Genomic DNA, 21,694 nt, shown 5'->3' with positions numbered 1-21,694 from the left:
ACTTCTTACACTGACAAAGGGGAAAAGGTAATATGATTTATGAGAATACAGTTAAGATTATAATTTAATGTTATAAGCAGTAGGTGGACATCCCCTCTAATTCATTGGTTGGAACCTTTAAAGAGGACCTTTCATCACCACTAGAAAGCCGCACTGTCAGCTTTCACGATATGTACCCCAGGTGAAGAGCTATTGGTGCCGGTACCGTAGCTCTTTACCGTCAGAAGGGCGTTCCTGACAGTCAGGAATGCTCTTCTTCACAGCAGGAACGCTCTTCTTCACAGCAGCGCCTATAGCGCTGTACAGTGAGAGCGGGGAGGACCGCCTCCCCCAGTACTCGTCTATAGACAGCGCTATAGGCGCTGCTGTGAAGAAGAGCGTTCCTGACTGTCAGGAACGCCCTTGTGATGGTGAAGAGTTACAGTACCGGCACCACTAGCTCTTCACCTGGGGCACAGATCGTGAAGTTTGTATGTTCTCCCCGTGTTTGCATGGATTTCCATCCCATATTCCAAAAAGACATTCCGATAGGGATAAAATGTACATTGTGAGCTCTGTGTACGGCTCACAATCTACATTTTAAAAAAAAAAAAAATTTGTTCCCCAGCAACTGTGAGCAAAAGGGAACATATTTACAGTTGCTGAAATTTCTGCAAAAAAATCCAGCATGTGTGAACATATCTTTATTACAGCGACAAATATGTTGTAAACAGAAGTAGTAAATGCTTCAATCATCTATGTGGCGGACTTACCAATTTATGGGCCAATTGTAAAGTTGTCTCATCAGAAACAACCTCTTTGGAGCTGCCCTGGTGACCCGGCAAACTAACTTCCCTGGTAAACGGCTGATTTTGCCGGAAAAGTCCCAACCAGGCGGGCCCAGAGCATTCATGACCAGCCAGTATCTGCAAAGTAGATGGGAATCTCATCCACACATTGCAGAAAAACATCCGCAACGGAAATGTTGCAATTTCAAAAACCGTTGCGTTATTATAAATCACAGACTGTCAATTATAGCTACAGAGACGATGGCGGTTTCTGTATACATATAATAGTGACAGAAAGTCTGCAGAAGAAAACTCTGTTGAGTTTTTGTTAAGAGCACTGCGGAAAATATGGCGGCACAAGTGTTTTTTAGCTGCAGCTTGCTACGTGGGGCCTCAGCCTCAATGGGATTTTGCTCTATAATATCCCTATGACCTTATAGGGGACATGGACAGGGCTTGTTTGCAAGGGACAACCCCTTTCAAGACCAATAATCTCTGTGTGTGAATGTACAGCAGGCAGTCCTTATGGGAAAAACCAATGGATAAACCTATTTTTTATGAATTTACGATTATTTTAATTTACCACGGCATTATCTACATGTAAACAATATCCTGACATCATGCAGTTTTCACACTGGCCACTAAGCCTAATAATACTCTGACAATTCTTGCTCTGTACACTATCCTGTTCCACTTTTCAGCATTCATGTCATCGTCATCACAAAATGTATTACAATGTAAGATAACACCTCTATAATAGGACAGACTGTAGACGCCCTTTATGCAGTTAAACATAAAACATTCAATAATTACGTTTTTTGTTAAAAGTAGCGCATTCTATTTCTAATAATATTTTTATCATTATTTTTCAGCATGAAAGAGGTCGCTTTCTAAGCTTCCATCATCTCACATTCTGGGTTGGAAACGCAAAACAGGTATGTTCAATAATTACTAGACCACACATGTTATGGATCAATTATACAGCGATTGGATGTCCTTTGGTAGAACATTTCTAATTAAAAATCCATGTCAAATAACTATTCCAGAACTAATAAGGTAAATAACGTTAAAGGCAATTGAATTCAGTCTGTACATGATTGTGGCCATCTCCTTGCAGGCTGCAGCATACTATTGTAATAAGATGGGATTTGAACCTTATGCCTACCAAGGATTAGAGACAGGCAGTCGGGATGTGGTATCTCATGTTATCAAGCAAAACAAGGTAAGTACCCCTCCCCCACCGATTTATTACTGATGACCCATCCTAAGGATTTGCTTCTTAATTCTGATTATTTATCTCTTTTTCCTTAATGTGCTTTCTTCCTACAGATATTTTTTATTTTTCAATCTCCACTAAATCCAGGAAATCTAGGTAAGACAATCTGAAGGTGATGTATTTATAAGGATTGACTGTCTGATCGGTGGAGGGGCTGACACCTTGAAAATAGGGGTCCAATGTGTAGAAATACAGTAGCAGGTTGCACATTGCTGTGCCATTGCATTATATGTAGTAGCAAGCGTTATCAGCGCCTACATGTATATGGGACATCAGACCCTGTTGTTATGATTGATGAGGGTCCCAGTGTTCAGACTCCCACTGATCAGACAATTATTGCATACCTGTTTTTTTTTTTTTATACATCCATTGCTTGCAGATTAACGAGGATGGGATACCTGGCTTTGAACCTTTATGTGACTTGTTTTCTATGTACAAACAGTTATAATTTAGACATCCAATGTATTCCTCAGACCTGTAAATAACCTGAATGCTAGAATTGTGTGTTTCTGTCTCATCCCAGTGACACTGCTTAGTACTGCTGTATAATGTCCTCCATGCTGTGATAGATAGAGGCAAGGGAGCGGGATCTCTTTCTCTCTAGGCGTGTTGTGCATGGAAAACATCATATCAGCTAGTCTCCTTCTTTATCTGAAGCCAAGTTCAAGGAAAACTGACAGTTTTTTGTAATGTTATTTCTCATGTGCACAAATAAAAGCTTACCCTTGATTCACATCTGCTTTTAGTAATCCGTTTGGGGAGTCCGCATGGGGAATCCCCCGAACAGAATACCAAACACTCTAGCAAGCGGTGTGCAGTGAAAGCACACGGACCCCATAGACTCCACAGGGAACATGCGGACAGGAAAGTACTTCATAATCTACTTTCCTGTCCGCATGATTCGTGCAGGCAGTGCGTGGCAAGCACACGGACCCCATTATAGTCTATGGGACCCATGTACTTTCACTGCACACCGCTTGCCAGCGCGTTTGGTAGTCCGTTGGGGCCCAATGCGGACTTCCTGAACAGATTACCGAACGCAGATGTGAACCAAGGGTAATCCTGATAAGTCACCTATATATACAAGTAAATTCTGTAACCACATCAGGGCTTGGCCATTTTACCTGGTTCAAGAGTGCACACATTTTCACATTATTTTTTTTGTGTATATTATGTTTTGTGTGGCTATAACATTTTCATTTAGGTCACTGAAATAATTTTTATGTCATTTTTCTGCATGCTTTTTTTAGTATCTGGGGGGGAAAAAAAGAAAGGAAAACTTATCTCTTCATCACATTTTTCATGTTTTTTTTTAAATAGTTTTTCCTCTCCAACACATTCATTTTTATGTAGGTGACACATAGTGTTATGTCATTTGAGTAGAGCTAGAACCTGTGATGTGGCTGCGGTAGTGACTTTTTTTTATTTTTGTCTTTATAAGATAAGATAAGATAATCCTTTAATAGTCCCACAATGGGGAAATTTCAGTGATACAGTTTCATAGATGGTACAGTAGTATATAACAAGAGAGAAACACATACAAGCTCATGGCAGATAGAGAAATCCTAGGAATCATAGCAACTAAAAAAGAAAGAAACACAGACACACTGCAGGATCATTTAGTTCTCTGTGTGGAGTGATGTTAATAATAATAATACAGCCGACTGTGGTTGGAGGACACGAGGGGGGGGGGGTCACAGCATGTAGATATAACAAGCAGAAAACATTTTTGCAGAGGTGGGGGACATATGCAGCTATCATGATAACATGTGGTAGTTCTTTGGTACGTAGTGAGATCTCCTGCTCACAGCTGATAGTTTGGTATCTTGTATCAGCACTATTGTCCATTAACCACAAGAAATGCCCCAAATGTCTTTCATCACAAGCCCTCCTCCTCCTCCTCCTTTCCTCTTACCACTGTGTTCTACTGCCCAGAGAGGTCTGAAGCCATCCAGGTAGACAGGGTGCTGCTCTCTTGCCAAGCTTCCATAACTCCTGGGGTAGGTGGGTGATGGTAGGTTCCCAGGCTGTAACAGAGTCCCACGTGTCCACAGTAAAAGAAAGAAATACCAGTCAGCTGTAGCATCTTCACACATCAGCAATAGACACCAAAAATCATCTCCTTGAAAGAAGAAGTCCACACTTCCATGTAGGTTTCTCCTCCATTCCGCATGGTGTCCATGCTGTCCTTAGCTCCTGGGGGGATGGTAACAAGCACATGTGTACACACAGGAAACCAGCTGAACCAGGTCTTGAGTCATTGTCCATGCTTTACAATAGAAACAAAATACGAGACATGGTCTTCCATTCGATTTATAGTTGCTAATTCATAGTGCTAGTTTGCTTGGTTACAGGATTCTTGAAAATACAGAGAAAAAGAGTGAGAAAGGAAAGATAAAGGTTGCTCCCAGCTTGGAGTCCTGTATCGAGGCAGCCACTAAGGGCGCCAGGAAGTAGGAAGTGTGTATATATATATATATATATATATATATATATATATATATATATATATAAATATTTTTTACACACTGTGTCATGATAGACCTCTGGAAGCATTTGAAAATGACTCCCCCCTCCCCAATTTCCTGTGTAAGGGCGGGTTCACACCTGTGCCCGGTTTCTGCATTCTCCAGTAAAAGTAATCGCAGATTATTCCTGGTGGGCAGACATTGTTCATAGTAGCTGAAAGATAATGCAGACATGTCAGCACACCTAGGTTTCCCGATCCCATCACCTAATGAATAATCATTTTCAGCAGGCAGCAACTAAGGGTGGGTTCACACCAGCGCCCGGTCTTCGCTTTGCGGATTTTTGCCTTCTGCCTGAGAAACTGGAGATGGAAACAAACTCGGCAGTCAGTTTTCAAACCAATTCACTTAAATGGGTTTGCAAAGTGTCCACCCGTGTGCATCTTGTGCTGCGAAACCATTTTTTTTTTTTGTTTTAACTGGACACAAAGTCCTGCATGTCCAGCATGTTGTGTCTGGTTAAAAAAAACTGGTTTCGCCGTGGAGAGGTAGAAGGCGCTCACGGACGGACACTTTGCATCCCATTGGTTTGAAAACTGGCTGCCGGGTTTCTGTCCCCCGTCCAGTTTCTGTCTCCTGTCCAGTATTTACTGCATTGTGACATTACTTCAGTGCAGTTAATATTAATGAGGACAATACCCAGAGATCCCTTGTCAATGTGAAGTTTTAGGCTAAGGCCCCACGCATCGCAGTTCTTTCCGCAGCGCTTTTAAGAGAAAGTTCACAGAGTTTTCCTCTGCAGACTTTCTCGTAACATTATATCAACAGGAAAACCGCCGGCGTTTCCGTAGATATAATTGACATGCTGCGATTTGCAAAGCTGCAACGGCTTTGCAAATCGCAGTGTGTCTGCACTGTGTTTTTTTTCCACAAAGTGGGCATGAATCCCATCCCCTTTGCTTGCACTGTAAAACACCGAGATTTTTACCGCAGCATTTCCGCCGCGGGCAAATCACGGCGTTTATGTCCCGTGGGGCCCCGGCCTTACTTAGTTTTTTTTTATTAGGTGTTCGGGCTTGAACCCAAGATAAGAAGCATTCAAGGCTGTCACCCTACTAACTAAGCCACAGACTCTATTAGTTTCATCACTAGCGCTGTCATCCTACTGAGCCACATACTATTAGTTTCAATAGGAGTTTTTTTCATACCAGCTTCAGTAGTATTATACTTTCTCTACACAACATACTGGTATATAGCGATAACTCTATATTATGTATTTTATGCATAAAAATACATTTTCTAAGCATACAATGGATTGGTGTTAGGAGTATTTTGGTTCATTACTTTCTACTTTTCTTACCTGGGGAGTTTTTGGCTGCGCAGTGTCTGGGGTGGCATCCTGGCGCTGCGGGGTTGTCCTGTCATGGGTATTGGTGCACACCTTCTGACTTGCACGCGCACACTGCTGGTAGGCAGCTTGATTTCCTGGTTGATTAGTCTGTCCTCCCATTTGCACCTGGGAGGAGTGGTCTCTACTCTGTATTTAAACCCATGCCTCCCATGGTTCTGTGCTGAGTGTCGCTTTACAGAGCTAGGCCTTAGCAGGAGGAGTAGGTGGTTATCTTGGATAGAGGAAGTTCCGTGGTTGGTTTTTGGGAGGTTTGGGTGAACGAGTTGGTTTGTGTGTTTTCCCTTCTGTGTTCATCAATCCTCCCTCTGTGTATTATTGACTGTGTGAGTGAATTGCCTTATCCTTTGATTTCTACTCAGTTTCCCTGTGTTTGTTTCCTAGTGTAAGGTTCCTTCCCATATTGGTTTGGGGGAATCCTTTCCCACATTTTTCCTGTGTGCTGCTTGTGTTGTTAGTCAGCGCACACCCTTGTCAGTCCCTGTCAGTAGCAGCTTCACTTGTTCGTTAGGGGTGACCCCCTTTAGTCTCCAGTCCCTAGAGATCTTATAGGGCATTCCTTCTCCCACTTCCCTCTAGGCCTACGGTATCAGTGAGAGAGGAGCTGTCGGGGTCAGGCTTAGCCTGAGTACAGCCGACCCACACCCGTGAGGCAGGGACCGGGATAGCTAGTGGGAGTAGTGCAGGGCGAGATTCCCTACTGCTATCCCTTAGCCCCGTTGCAGCTACCTGGACTGACATAACAGTACACTCAGCCGGTAAAAAAAAAAAAAAAAGGTTCGTTTGCATTATGACGGACCTGAAACAGTTGTACCAGGCGGTGCAGCAGATTTCCACTGAGATGGAGGGGATCAAGCTACGAATGGATGCCATCCAAGCTTCTGGCGTATCTCAGTTACAGCAATTGGCTCAACACACAGCCTCTCAGGTGGAGGGCATACAGAGGCAGGTGAGTAGCGCCCCTGTGGGTCGGCCTCTGGAGCCAAAAGTCAGCTTACCTGAACCCTTCCGAGGTAAGAGGTCAGATTTTTTCCGATTTCAAAAGGACTGTCTTTTGTATTTCCGGCTACGGCCGTTTTCCTCCGGTTCTGAGGTACAGAGAGTTGGGATTATTATTACTTTATTGAGAGATGATCCCCTCATCTGGGCACATTCGTTACCAGCCGACTCAGCTTGCTTACTAACTGTAGAGGCGTTTTTCTCCACAATGGGGTTACTGTATGACGACCCAGACAGGGTACGCACGGCTGAGTATAACCTACGACGTGTGGTGCAAGGGGATCACGCTATAGAGAAATATTGCACAGAGTTTCGTAGGTGGGCAGCAGAAGTACACTGGAATGACCCCGCTCTACTTAGTCAGTTTGAGACAGGGCTCTCGGACCAGGTTAAAGACCATCTAGTTTCTCACCCTGTTCCGGGAGATCTAGATGAGGCCATGCAGCTGGCAATTAGAGTTGGACGGCGCCTCCGGGAGCGTGGAGACAAGAGTCCTGGGGGGCTTAGCCCTCCTCAATTCTCTGTTTTTAGAGAGGACCCGGGGGACCAACCCATGCAGATTGGGGCCACTGTGCGAAGTGCTAGACCCAAGAGTGAAGGGTCCCGCACAGTACGCTGTTTTGTGTGTGGAGGGATGGGACATGTAGCAAGGGTATGCCCCTCCAGAGAATGGTTCGCCAAGGAGAGTAATAACCCCAGGTCTATTGAGGGTAAAGGGAGAAAACCTACTAAGGAGGGAGGTGTGCATATTTCCTGTACTCAGACTGCCGGGTTGACCCTTGAAGGATGGGTAAATGGGCAGAAGTGCCGGATTTTGGTTGATTGTGGTTCGGCAGTCAACCTTATTGACTCAGAGTTTTGTGAGCAATTAAGGGTGAGTCCTTTGGTCTTGAAGTCTCAGATACCGGTGTGGGCTATTGATAAGACCCCTCTACAGCAAGCTGTCATCTCCAAACAGGTGGAGGGTCTGGAGTTTATTGTGGGTGGCCACAGGGAAGAGATTGACTTGTTCTTGTTGTCTAAGTTACCAGCACAAGTAGTGTTGGGGTGGCCCTGGCTGAAGCAGCATAACCCTATTATCAACTGGGAGACCGAGTCAGTAGTTTCTTGGGGGCAGGGGTGTAATGGTCGATGTCTGCCCATATCCGTTATGTCTTTGTCTATAGACAATTTGCCTCAAGAAATATGTGAGTTCAGGGAGGTCTTTGAGGAAAGGGCAGCCAAGACATTACCACCACATCGCACCTATGATTGCTCGATTAAATTTATACCAAATGCAGTGCTACCCAAGACACGGTTGTACAATCTCACTATTCCGGAGAGGGAGGCGCTCAAAGAGTATATTGAGGGGAGTCTAGAGGTGGGGCATATTCGCCCATCTAAGTCCCCAGTAGCAGTGGGGTTTTTCTTTGTAAAGAAGAAAGATGGAGGGTTGCGCCCTTGTTTGGATTTTAGGGAGATTAACAAAATCACGGTGCGGAATCCCTATCCCATTCCGTTGATCTCGGATCTATTCAGCCAGATTACGGGAGCCCGCTGGTTTAGTAAAATAGATTTACGTGGGGCGTATAACTTGCTGAGAATCAAAAAGGGGGATGAGTGGAAAACAGCGTTTAACACACCCCTAGGACACTTTGAGAATCTTGTGATGCCTTTCAGTCTAACCAATGCGCCTGCGTTTTTTCAGAATTTTATTAATGATGTACTAAGTGCCGTCATAGGGAGGGGGGTTGTGGTCTATCTGGACGATATACTCATTTACACCCCGGATTTGGAGACTCATTGGGAGAGAGTGAGAGAGGTTTTAGATCTCCTGAGGGTTAACCAATTAAGTGCTAAGCTGGAGAAATGTGTGTTCGCGGTCAATAAATTATGTTTCCTTGGCTATATCCTATCGGAAAAGGGATTCGAGATGGACCCTGAGAAAGTCAGGGCAGTCTTGGAGTGGCCGCGACCCGAGAACCTAAAGGCGGTCCAACGGTTCTTGGGGTTCTCCAACTATTATCGCCAGTTTATCAAGGGATTTTCTGAGGTTGTGAAACCTATCTCGGACTTGACTAAGAAGGGGGCTGACTGTGCTAAGTGGTCGCCAGAGGCGCTAGCTGCGTTTGAAGAACTGAAGAAGCGATTCTCGTCCGCTCCCATTTTGAGACAGCCGGATGAGAGGTTGGCCTTCCGAGTGGAGGTGGATGCCTCCTCGGTGGGGGTGGGAGCAGTACTTTCTCAGGAGTTCGAGGAGGGTACGCATCCCTGTGCCTTCTTTTCTAAGAAATTCTCTGCCTCGGAACGGAATTATGACATCGGAGATAGGGAACTACTGGCAATAAAACTAGCGTTCGAACATTGGTGTCATTTCCTGGAGGGGGCCAGAAGGCCAGTCCAGGTATTTACTGACCACAAGAATTTGGTTTATCTTGGGTCGGCGAAGAGATTAAATGCACGGCAGGCCAGATGGGCTCTATTTTTTGCGCGGTTCCATTTTATCGTGACTTATGTGCCGGGTACAAAGAATGTTAAGGCTGATGCTTTATCCCGGTATATGTCGACTGAGGAGGAACGAGAGGCGCCTGCCACTATTCTTGGGGATGGAGTAGTGGTAGCAGTATTGGGCGCGAAATTGGAGAAGGCCTTGATCGAAGCGCAACACGCTGCACCTTCCAAGATACCTAGAAACAAGCTTTTTGTCCCAACTACTCTCCGACAAAGTCTCCTGAGGGAGTGTCACGAGTCGGTTCTTGCTGGTCACCCGGGGGTTTCAGAGACCATGAGATTGGTGTCTAGGAATTTTTGGTGGCCAGGGTGGAGTAAGGATGTCTTGCAGTTTGTTCAAAATTGTTCGGTCTGTGCAAGAGCCAAGGCGTCGCATACCCGTCCCCACGGTCTTCTACATCCATTGGAACCTCCTAAGGCACCTTGGACTCATCTGTCTATGGATTTCATCACGGGCCTTCCGGTGTCTAAGGGTTTCACGGTCATTTGGGTAGTCGTTGACCGCTTCACGAAAATGTGCCATTTGATCCTGTTTTCCAGGCTGCTATGTGCCAAGACACTATCAGAGGCGTTTATTAAAGAAATTGTAAGGTTGCATGGTCTTCCTGAGGAGATAGTTTCGGACAGGGGACCGCAATTTGTGGCTAAATTCTGGCAGGCTTTTTGCAGCAGGTTGGGAGTTACACTGTCGTTTTCCTCCGGGTTTCACCCAGAGTCTAACGGACAAACAGAGAGGAAGAATCAGGATGTGGAACAGTTTTTGAGGTGTTTTGTTCGAGAGAACCAGAATAATTGGGCTGCCTTTCTCCCCCTGGCAGAATTTTCCCTAAACAACCATGATTCCAATGCCACAGGTACCACACCTTTTTTTTTGCTCCGGTGGTAGACATCCTGTTTTCGGAGTATTTTCTTCCATTTCTTCCCCAGTTCTGGAGGAGGAGCTATTTTCTAAAAAGCTGCAAGGGGTATGGTCCCGTATCCGAGAGAATCTGGTGCGGGCGTCGCACCAGGCTAAGGTCCAGGCGGATCGGAAGAGAGGAGAGTTGCAGTTCTTCCCTGGTGAGATAGTTTGGTTGTCCACCAAGAATATCAGGTTGAAGGTTCCTAGCAAGAAGCTGGGTCCCAGGTTTGTGGGTCCTTTTAAGATCATCAAGATGGTAAATGAAGTGGCGGCGCAGCTGCAACTACCTAAAAGGTGGAAGATAAACCGGGTGTTCCATGTCTCCTTGTTAAAGAAGGCCAAGAAGGGAACGTCTCCAGTTAAGGTTCCACCAGTTTCTGAGTCCGGGGAGTATGAGATATCCCGAGTTCTGGATAGCAAATATGTTCGGGGGAAGCTACGGTATCTGGTGGCATGGAAGGGATACGGTCCTGAGGATAATTCTTGGGTCCTGGAGTCGGATATGTCAGCCCCCAGACTCGTGGAGAAATTCCACAAGGAGTTCCCGAAGAAGGATGCTCCTAGAGAATCCGGAGTCTTCTCCTTGAGGGGAGGATCCTGTTAGGAGTATTTTGGTTCATTACTTTCTACTTTTCTTACCTGGGGAGTTTTTGGCTGCGCAGTGTCTGGGGTGGCATCCTGGCGCTGCGGGGTTGTCCTGTCGTGGGTATTGGTGCACACCTTCTGACTTGCACGCGCGCACTGCTGGTAGGCAGCTTGATTTCCTGGTTGATTAGTCTGTCCTCCCATTTGCACCTGGGAGGAGTGGTCTCTACTCTGTATTTAAACCCATGCCTCCCATGGTTCTGTGCTGAGTGTCGCTTTACAGAGCTAGGCCTTAGCAGGAGGAGTAGGTGGTTATCTTGGATAGAGGAAGTTCCGTGGTTGGTTTTTGGGAGGTTTGGGTGAACGAGTTGGTTTGTGTGTTTTCCCTTCTGTGTTCATCAATCCTCCCTCTGTGTATTATTGACTGTGTGAGTGAATTGCCTTATCCTTTGATTTCTACTCAGTTTCCCTGTGTTTGTTTCCTAGTGTAAGGTTCCTTCCCATATTGGTTTGGGGGAATCCTTTCCCACATTTTTCCTGTGTGCTGCTTGTGTTGTTAGTCAGCGCACACCCTTGTCAGTCCCTGTCAGTAGCAGCTTCACTTGTTCGTTAGGGGTGACCCCCTTTAGTCTCCAGTCCCTAGAGATCTTATAGGGCATTCCTTCTCCCACTTCCCTCTAGGCCTACGGTATCAGTGAAAGAGGAGCTGTCGGGGTCAGGCTTAGCCTGAGTACAGCCGACCCACACCCGTGAGGCAGGGACCGGGATAGCTAGTGGGAGTAGTGCAGGGCGAGATTCCCTACTGCTATTCCTTAGCCCCGTTGCAGCTACCTGGACTGACATAACAATTGGCATATAGAGATATCTATCTATATATCATACAATAAGCAGAGAAATAAAAATACTATTGACTCTTGTTATGAGAAAAAAAAACTGCAATTGAAACTTATAAATTTTATGGCTTAGAAAGTACCATGAAAGTACCATCTGATTGCCACCTCCAATCAGAAGCAGCCAGTGTCACACCCCTTACCTGCTGCTGCCTGTCACCGCCCCCCTGACAGTGCAGAGCCTAAATAGTATAAATGCATTTATATCACAAAATTACATCAATAAATCAAAGGTTGTTCAAAACGTTTGGTGCACATGAAATATTTAATATTTGAAAAACATGTTGGACTTCTACATTTGCTTTTCCAATCAATCCATTGACATAGGAATCTCCCTCCCTAGTAATCTCTCTTTTGGGTAGGTTTTTGACATCTAGGTATGGATCAGATGACACATACATTGTAAAATGATAACTGACCACCATTTAGGTATGTAAGAAGGACGCGTGCAGACATGTTCTATGTACTCAGTTCATATTGAACATGAAACACTAGATAAACAACTCACTTTGACTCTTCTTTGTAAATCCTAATGTAGTTTATACTAAAAGCTACCAAATACCTCACTGTATAGTTGTTTTTTTTATTTATTTTTTCAATCAGAAATGGGCCAGCATTTAATCAAACATGGCGATGGTGTAAAGGATGTCGCTTTTCAGGTCGAAGACTGTGATTTTTTGTTTCAGGTAAGTTTATTTTAAATATATAGTTTTATGTAAAAGTAATAAAAAATTCTGTTTAGACCAGGCACCCACATAGTGTAAATGGGAAAAAAAACGCAATGTTTTACAGTCTCTGCAAAGTGAATGGGATTCTAGCTCATTGTGAAAAAATATGCGCAGGGGACACACTGCAATTTCCAAAACTGTTGCCATTTTGGAAATCACAGTATGTCAATTATACCTACAGAAAGGCTGATGGTTTACCTATAGGAAAGAAGAAACCTTTTTTGTCACAGCTCGCTACGCGGGGCCTTTGTCTAACACTGTGTAGACCAGGCTTAGATACTAGGACCTCATGCACATGACCGAGTGTGCAGGCTGAAGCTCTTTCGCGGGGGATTCCAATGCTCTGTCTTTGGTAACAGGCTGGCCAATGGCATTATGTATCATCTTACTTATCTTCAAATGTTTCCACTGACCCATAGATTTACATTGATGAGATTTTTCCCTTGAAAAAAAAAAAAGACCCTTCCGCATATTTTTGCAGACCAACAATCTTTGAAAAAAGCAGATGTGTAAATGAATACATTGAAATTAATTGCCTTAGACTACATTAACTTGTAACATGCTATGACCGTAGCTCTTGATCACAACTTACATCTTAGGCTAAGACCTCATGTTGCTGAAATGCTGCTTGTTGGTGCAGATTTCTTTGAGCTAAAGCCAATAGTTGCTTTAACAGGAATGGGACATATATAGGAAGCTTTTATACTCCTCCCTGCTGATAAATTGGGTCCTGGATTTGGTTCAAAAACCACAGGAGGCCGAGGCCCCAGGTGGCGTAAAGTCTCTTCAAGATGACAGTCACTGCAAGAGCGAATCCCATCCACACCATGCGGAAAAATACATGCTGCGGACACGCTGTTATTTCCAAAACTGCCAGTAGTTTCCCTATAGTTCTAATTGAAGCAGAAAGTTCATGGTTGCCACTGCGGTTGTTCCCGCAGCACTTTTTTACTGCGGCCAACTATGTGGGGCCTTAGCAGTAAAATCTGCAACAAAAAAAGCAACGTTTTAAAAACTTGGTTCATATTTGCGTTTGGTAATCTGTTGGGGGAGTCCGCAAGGAATCATGACCGCACGAATCATGAGGACATGAAAGTATTCATGAAGTACTTTCCTGTCCGCATGATTCATGTGGGCAGTGCGCAGAGAGCACACGGACCCTATTATAGTGTATGGGGTCCGTGTGCTTTCACTGCTCACCGCTTGCCAATGCGTTTGGTACTCCTATCAGGGGGTCCCCAAGCGATTACCAATGCAGATGTGAATGAGGCCTTTAACTTTGTAGGAATTAGAATCATGTATTAATAATATCACTTATATCAATTTCACCATTTTAACTTCAGTAAATTTGTTACTAATTATTATAAAGTTACAAAATTGCAAAATACAGTACTAGTACTAGTCAGAAGTTGGGTGTACTGATGCCACATCACTAGTTAAAGTGTAAATGAATAGTAGTTCCAAAACTAAGAGCCCACATGAGAGAGGCACAGGGGGTCTGCAATCCAGAATGTCGTGGCAGGTATTTAGTAGCAATCCACTTCTTCTGGAAGGTTTCCTGATTTTTAAAATCATCCCATAGGGAGCCTTCACACGGAGTTACGCTCCACTCAACGTAAACTTATTCAGAATGACCGCGTAAAAACCAGATCCCATTGATTTCTATGGGTGCCGGCATATGCGCGTATCACATTGAAAGCAATAGCTTAAAAAAGCCTCCTATTGATTTCAATGGGTAGCGCGTGTATGCTGGCACCCATAGAAATCAATGGGATCTGGTTTTTACGTGCTCAATCAAGTTACGTGTTCACGAGTTTTACGTTCAGAATGAGCGGAGCGTAACTCCGTGTGAAGACTCCCTTTGGCTAAAACCCCACATATCGAAATGCAGCGCATTTTTCATTGCAATTTTGCAGAGTTTTCCTCTGCAGACTTTCTACCCCTATTATACCAATACGGAAAATGGCAGCATTTCCACCGGTATAATTGACATGCTGCGATTTTCAAAAATTGGGGCAGTTTGTAAAATGCATCTTATCTGCTGCAGATTTTTTTCTGCAACATGTGGATGGGATTAGCCAGAATCCCCCCCACTATACAGGTCCTGTAAAATGCAGGATTTTCTGCTGTAGTGTTTTCACAACATGTTGTCCCAGCCCTACACTGTGAATCTTTAAGGGTTCATTCACACGTCAAGTTGGATTTTTATTTGCTACAATTTTCCTTAATTTTGGAAAATTTCCACATGACTCATGAATAAACTATAACTAAAAAAAACAAAAAATTCTATGTGATCTAAGTATGTGACCTCAGTAGTAACGACAGCGGTTGTAATGTGAGACGCATGAACTGTAGTTAGAGTTTAATGTAAGAACAAACATGACGGTGCTTTGAAAGGCTGGCTTGTTTAATCTGACAAAAAGACTGTTTGCAAAAGAGTGAGCAAAGTGCTGAGATCAGTGACATCACAGGCCAAATCAAATAAGCTAATGGAATGAGGAGGAGGAGGCGACATGCACGGAGAAGACAAAAAATGAAAAGCTTGTATGGCAAAGCCCATGGCAGGAATGCTGTTCTCTCTCCTAGACAGTCTGTAGGCTAAAGAAGCCAGAATCCAATCCCAACCTACACTAGGGACCCCAAAGCCATGGAGCTTTCCTATAGGTAGGACACACATGACTCCCTACTCTCAGCCCGATTCTTCTTTTTCATTGTACAGCGATTGAGAAATCTTTTTGCCTGCTGGATTAACCTAATATTACCCCAAATATCCTCCAGTGTTTGCCATGCATGGCATATAAGGTCAGTACAGTAAATTACAGACATGTCAGCTAGCACATAGCGTCCTAACATAAATTCTTGATCTAGCTATGCACATTAGACTGTTTGACAGATCCTGCCATCTTTACAGCCTTCCGATGCCTCGGGGAGAGAAGGTTCAATGAAAGTATACAAGTTTATGGGTCAACAGCTACTAAATCTGAATGGCCATCTTTAGACAGGTTGTAAAACATGATAAGCAATTGACAGTGCTATGTATATTGTCACCCAACCCAGAAAAGTGTTACAGTGTAGCCTGCAGCCATCACATGGGTCTTAGGATGCTTCTGGTGTACGATGCCTATAGGCTCCCATGTCCAAATAGTATATGATATGTAGTACTTAAATGAGACGTAGACTTAATAAGGGCCTAATATTGCCCAAAAGGACTCTATATTGGCCTCCATTGAGTAAAACGAGACTATGGATATATTTTTTATATACTCCAGGAGATTTTTTGACATACGGTTGTATTAAAAAGAAGTGAAATTTTGCTCTTTTAGCAAAGGGATCCTGACTGAATGTACCGGTATGCCAAAAAAACAAAAAAAAAGGATTTTCATATATCTGGCTAATGATGTTTGTGCTGGAGGATTTCTAGGCATATATTGAAAGATGACCCTAGACATGACATAACTTGAGAGGGTGCAGGGCCCAGAAACCTTAGGGGGCCCTTAAGCACTGGCATCAGTATTGAGATTGCAGCTTCCATCTGGTCCATAAACCAAGGAGACCCACAGATTACCTCTAACCTCACTAAGGTGGATTAAGCTCCTTAGCACCCGTATCCATCACTATCAAGAATTGTCCATGAGCCCTTACTCCAATCTACCCACTTACAGCCCCATAGAACTACTTTATGACATACCAAAATTTCCAACTCTACTTAGATAGATGTTGTCAGGAAAAGGACGGATGGGGTGAGTAGATTTTTAGCGCCAATTCTGTTCCCATGTAGAGATGAGCGAACAGTGTTCTATCGAACTCATGTTCGATCGGATATTAGGCTGTTCGGCATGTTCGAATCGAATCGAACACCGCGTGGTAAAGTGCGCCATTACTCGATTCCCCTCCCACCTTCCCTGGCGCCTTTTTTGCTCCAATAACAGCGCAGGGTAGGTGGGACAGGAACTACGACACCGGTGACGTTGAAAAAAGTAGGCAAAACCCATTGGCTGCCGAAAACATGTGACCTCTAATTTAAAAGAACAGCGCCGCCCAGGTTCGCGTCATTCTGAGCTTGCAATTCACCGAGGACGGAGGTTTCCGTCCAGCTAGCTAGGGCTTAGATTCTGGGTAGGCAGGGACAGGCTAGGATAGGAAGGAGAAGACAACCAACAGCTCTTGTAAGAGCTAAATTCCAGGGAGAAGCTTGTCAGTGTAACGTGGCACTGACGGGCTCAATCGCCGCAACCCAGCTTTCCCAGGATCCTGAATGGAATACACTGTCAGTGTATTCCCGTATACCCGATATATACCCCGATACCCGTTCCAACGGTGTGCCCCCCCACCTTCACCCCAGAAATACCCTGCAAGTCCCCTAGCAATAGAATTGGGGCTATATACACCCACAATTTTTACTACTGGTATACAGTGCCATTGTCTGACTGGGAATTCAAAGAATATATTGGGAATACAAATACCCTCATTTCTTGCTACTGCCATATAGTGCCAGTGTCTGACTGGGAATTCAAAGAATATATTGGGGTTACGTGCACCCACAATTTTTACTACTGGTATACAGTGCCATTGTCTGACTGGGAATTCAAAGAATATATTGGGAATACAAATACCCTCATTTCTTGCTACTGCCATATAGTGCCAGTGTCTGACTGGGAATTCAAAGAATATATTGGGGTTACGTGCACCCACAATTTTTACTACTGGTATACAGTGCCATTGTCTGACTGGGAATTCAAAGAATATATTGGGAATACAAATACCCTCATTTCTTGCTACTGCCATATAGTGCCAGTGTCTGACTGGTAATTCAAAGAATATATTGGGGTTACGTGCACCCACAATTTTTACTACTGGTATACAGTGCCATTGTCTGACTGGGAATTCAAAGAATATATTGGGAATACAAATACCCTCATTTCTTGCTACTGCCATATAGTGCCAGTGTCTGACTGGGAATTCAAAGAATATATTGGGGTTACGTGCACCCACAATTTTTACTACTGGTATACAGTGCCATTGTCTGACTGGGAATTCAAAGAATATATTGGGGTTATAAATACCCTCATTTCTTGCTACTGCCATATAGTGCCAGTTTCTGACTGGTAATTCAAAGAATATATTGGGGTTACGTGCACCCACAATTTTTACTACTGGTATACAGTGCCATTGTCTGACTGGGAATTCAAAGAGTATATTGGGAATACAAATACCCTCATTTCTTGCTACTGCCATATAGTGCCAGTTTCTGACTGGTAATTCAAAGAATATATTGGGGTTACGTGCACCCACAATTTTTACTACTGGTATACAGTGCCATTGTCTGACTGGGAATTCAAAGAATATATTGGGAATACAAATACCCTCATTTCTTGCTACTGCCATATAGTGCCAGTGTCTGACTGGGAATTCAAAGAATATATTGGGGTTACGTGCACCCACAATTTTTACTACTGGTATACAGTGCCATTGTCTGACTGGGAATTCAAAGAGTATATTGGGAATACAAATACCCTCATTTCTTGCTACTGCCATATAGTGCCAGTTTCTGACTGGTAATTCAAAGAATATATTGGGGTTACGTGCACCCACAATTTTTACTACTGGTATACAGTGCCATTGTCTGACTGGGAATTCAAAGAGTATATTGGGAATACAAATACCCTCATTTCTTGCTACTGCCATATAGTGCCAGTTTCTGACTGGGAATTCAAAGAATATATTGGGGTTACGTGCACCCACAATTTTTACTACTGGTATACAGTGCCATTGTCTGACTGGGAATTCAAAGAATATATTGGGGTTATAAATACCCTCATTTCTTGCTACTGCCATATAGTGCCAGTTTCTGACTGGTAATTCAAAGAATATATTGGGGTTACGTGCACCCACAATTTTTACTACTGGTATACAGTGCCATTGTCTGACTGGGAATTCAAAGAATATATTGGGGTTATAAATACCCTCATTTCTTGCTACTGCCATATAGTGCCAGTTTCTGACTGGTAATTCAAAGAATATATTGGGGTTACGTGCACCCACAATTTTTACTACTGGTATACAGTGCCATTGTCTGACTGGGAATTCAAAGAATATATTGGGAATACAAATACCCTCATTTCTTGCTACTGCCATATAGTGCCAGTGTCTGACTGGGAATTCAAAGAATATATTGGGGTTACGTGCACCCACAATTTTTACTACTGGTATACAGTGCCATTGTCTGACTGGGAATTCAAAGAATATATTGGGAATACAAATACCCTCATTTCTTGCTACTGCCATATAGTGCCAGTGTCTGACTGGTAATTCAAAGAATATATTGGGGTTACGTGCACCCACAATTTTTACTACTGGTATACAGTGCCATTGTCTGACTGGGAATTCAAAGAATATATTGGGAATACAAATACCCTCATTTCTTGCTACTGCCATATAGTGCCAGTGTCTGACTGGGAATTCAAAGAATATATTGGGGTTACGTGCACCCACAATTTTTACTACTGGTATACAGTGCCATTGTCTGACTGGGAATTCAAAGAGTATATTGGGAATACAAATACCCTCATTTCTTGCTACTGCCATATAGTGCCAGTTTCTGACTGGTAATTCAAAGAATATATTGGGGTTACGTGCACCCACAATTTTTACTACTGGTATACAGTGCCATTGTCTGACTGGGAATTCAAAGAGTATATTGGGAATACAAATACCCTCATTTCTTGCTACTGCCATATAGTGCCAGTTTCTGACTGGGAATTCAAAGAATATATTGGGGTTACGTGCACCCACAATTTTTACTACTGGTATACAGTGCCATTGTCTGACTGGGAATTCAAAGAATATATTGGGGTTATAAATACCCTCATTTCTTGCTACTGCCATATAGTGCCAGTTTCTGACTGGTAATTCAAAGAATATATTGGGGTTACGTGCACCCACAATTTTTACTACTGGTATACAGTGCCATTGTCTGACTGGGAATTCAAAGAGTATATTGGGAATACAAATACCCTCATTTCTTGCTACTGCCATATAGTGCCAGTTTCTGACTGGTAATTCAAAGAATATATTGGGGTTACGTGCACCCACAATTTTTACTACTGGTATACAGTGCCATTGTCTGACTGGGAATTCAAAGAGTATATTGGGAATACAAATACCCTCATTTCTTGCTACTGCCATATAGTGCCAGTTTCTGACTGGTAATTCAAAGAATATATTGGGGTTACGTGCACCCACAATTTTTACTACTGGTATACAGTGCCATTGTCTGACTGGGAATTCAAAGAGTATATTGGGAATACAAATACCCTCATTTCTTGCTACTGCCATATAGTGCCAGTTTCTGACTGGTAATTCAAAGAATATATTGGGGTTACGTGCACCCACAATTTTTACTACTGGTATACAGTGCCATTGTCTGACTGGGAATTCAAAGAGTATATTGGGAATACAAATACCCTCATTTCTTGCTACTGCCATATAGTGCCAGTTTCTGACTGGTAATTCAAAGAATATATTGGGGTTACGTGCACCCACAATTTTTACTACTGGTATACAGTGCCATTGTCTGACTGGGAATTCAAAGAATATATTGGGGTTATAAATACCCTCATTTCTTGCTACTGCCATATAGTGCCAGTTTCTGACTGGTAATTCAAAGAATATATTGGGGTTACGTGCACCCACAATTTTTACTACTGGTATACAGTGCCATTGTCTGACTGGGAATTCAAAGAGTATATTGGGAATACAAATACCCTCATTTCTTGCTACTGCCATATAGTGCCAGTTTCTGACTGGTAATTCAAAGAATATATTGGGGTTACGTGCACCCACAATTTTTACTACTGGTATACAGTGCCATTGTCTGACTGGGAATTCAAAGAATATATTGGGGTTATAAATACCCTCATTTCTTGCTACTGCCATATAGTGCCAGTTTCTGACTGGTAATTCAAAGAATATATTGGGGTTACGTGCACCCACAATTTTTACTACTGGTATACAGTGCCATTGTCTGACTGGGAATTCAAAGAGTATATTGGGAATACAAATACCCTCATTTCTTGCTACTGCCATATAGTGCCAGTGTCTGACTGGGAATTCAAAGAATATATTGGGGTTACGTGCACCCACAATTTTTACTACTGGTATACAGTGCCAATTTCTAACTAGGAATTCAAAATGCGCAAGGCTCCCGGAAAGGGACGTGGACGAGGCCGTGGGCGAGGTCGGGGGAATGGTTCTGGGGAGCAAGGTAGCAGTGAAGCCACAGGGCGTCCCGTGCCTACTCCTGTGGGGCAGCAAGCATTGCGCCACTCCACAGTGCCAGGGTTGCTTGCCACATTAACTAAACTGCAGGGTACAAACCTTAGTAGGCCCGAGAACCAGGAACAGGTCTTGCAATGGCTGTCAGAGAACGCTTACAGCACATTGTCCAGCAGCCAGTCAGACTCTGCCTCCTCTCCTCCTATTACCCAACAGTCTTGTCTTCCTTCCTCCCAAAATTCCGAAGCTTTACAGAACAATAACCCAAACTGTCCCTGCTCCCCAGAGCTGTTCTCCGCTCCTTTCATTGTCCCTCAACCTGCCTCTCCACGTCACGATTCCACGAACCTAACAGAGGAGCATCTGTGTCCAGATGCTCAAACACTAGAGTCTCCTCCATCTCCGTTCGATTTGGTGGTGGATGACCAGCAACCCACCCTCATCGACGATGATGTGACGCAGTTGCCGTCAGGGCATCCAGTTGACCGGCGCATTGTGCGGGAGGAGGAGATGAGACAGGAGTTGGAAGAGGAAGTGGTGGATGATGAGGACACTGACCCGACCTGGACAGGGGGGATGTCAAGCGGGGAAAGTAGTGTGGATGTTGAGGCAGGTGCAGCACCAAAAAGGGTAGCTAGAGGCAGAGGCAGAGGTCAGCAGCTTAGGCGAAGCCAGGCCACACCCGGAATCTCCCAAGATGTTCCAGTTCGTACCCAGCCCCGAAAAACTCCCACCTCGAGGGCACGTTTCTCGAAGGTGTGGAGTTTTTTCAAGGAATGCGCCGAGGACAGATATAGTGTTGTCTGCACAATTTGCCTCTCGAAATTGATTAGGGGCTCTGAGAAGAGCAACCTGTCCACCACTTCAATGCGCCGTCATTTGGAATCCAAGCACTGGAATCAGTGGCA

At 43.9% G+C, this 21,694-nt stretch overlaps 1 protein-coding gene across 1 annotated transcript in view; it reads left to right on the top strand.

Annotated features, from left to right (window-relative positions):
* LOC142194639 (4-hydroxyphenylpyruvate dioxygenase) overlaps positions 1-21,694 on the top strand; it is a 54,555-nt gene continuing 32,861 nt past the window's right edge. Inside the window, exons 1-5 of the mRNA XM_075263899.1 lie at positions 1-27; positions 1,640-1,702; positions 1,885-1,989; positions 2,097-2,139; positions 12,388-12,470. Of these exons, the coding sequence (XP_075120000.1) occupies positions 1,909-1,989; positions 2,097-2,139; positions 12,388-12,470 (207 nt within the window). The 5' untranslated portion in view covers positions 1-27; positions 1,640-1,702; positions 1,885-1,908. The remainder of the gene's footprint in view (positions 28-1,639; positions 1,703-1,884; positions 1,990-2,096; positions 2,140-12,387; positions 12,471-21,694) is intronic.

The sequence above is a fragment of the Leptodactylus fuscus genome, chromosome 2 (assembly GCF_031893055.1).
Source record: "Leptodactylus fuscus isolate aLepFus1 chromosome 2, aLepFus1.hap2, whole genome shotgun sequence".
In the NCBI taxonomy this organism is placed as follows: Eukaryota; Metazoa; Chordata; class Amphibia; order Anura; family Leptodactylidae; genus Leptodactylus; species Leptodactylus fuscus.
The sequence above is the reverse complement of the archived record's forward strand: the minus strand, read 5'-3'. Positions and strand labels throughout refer to the sequence as shown.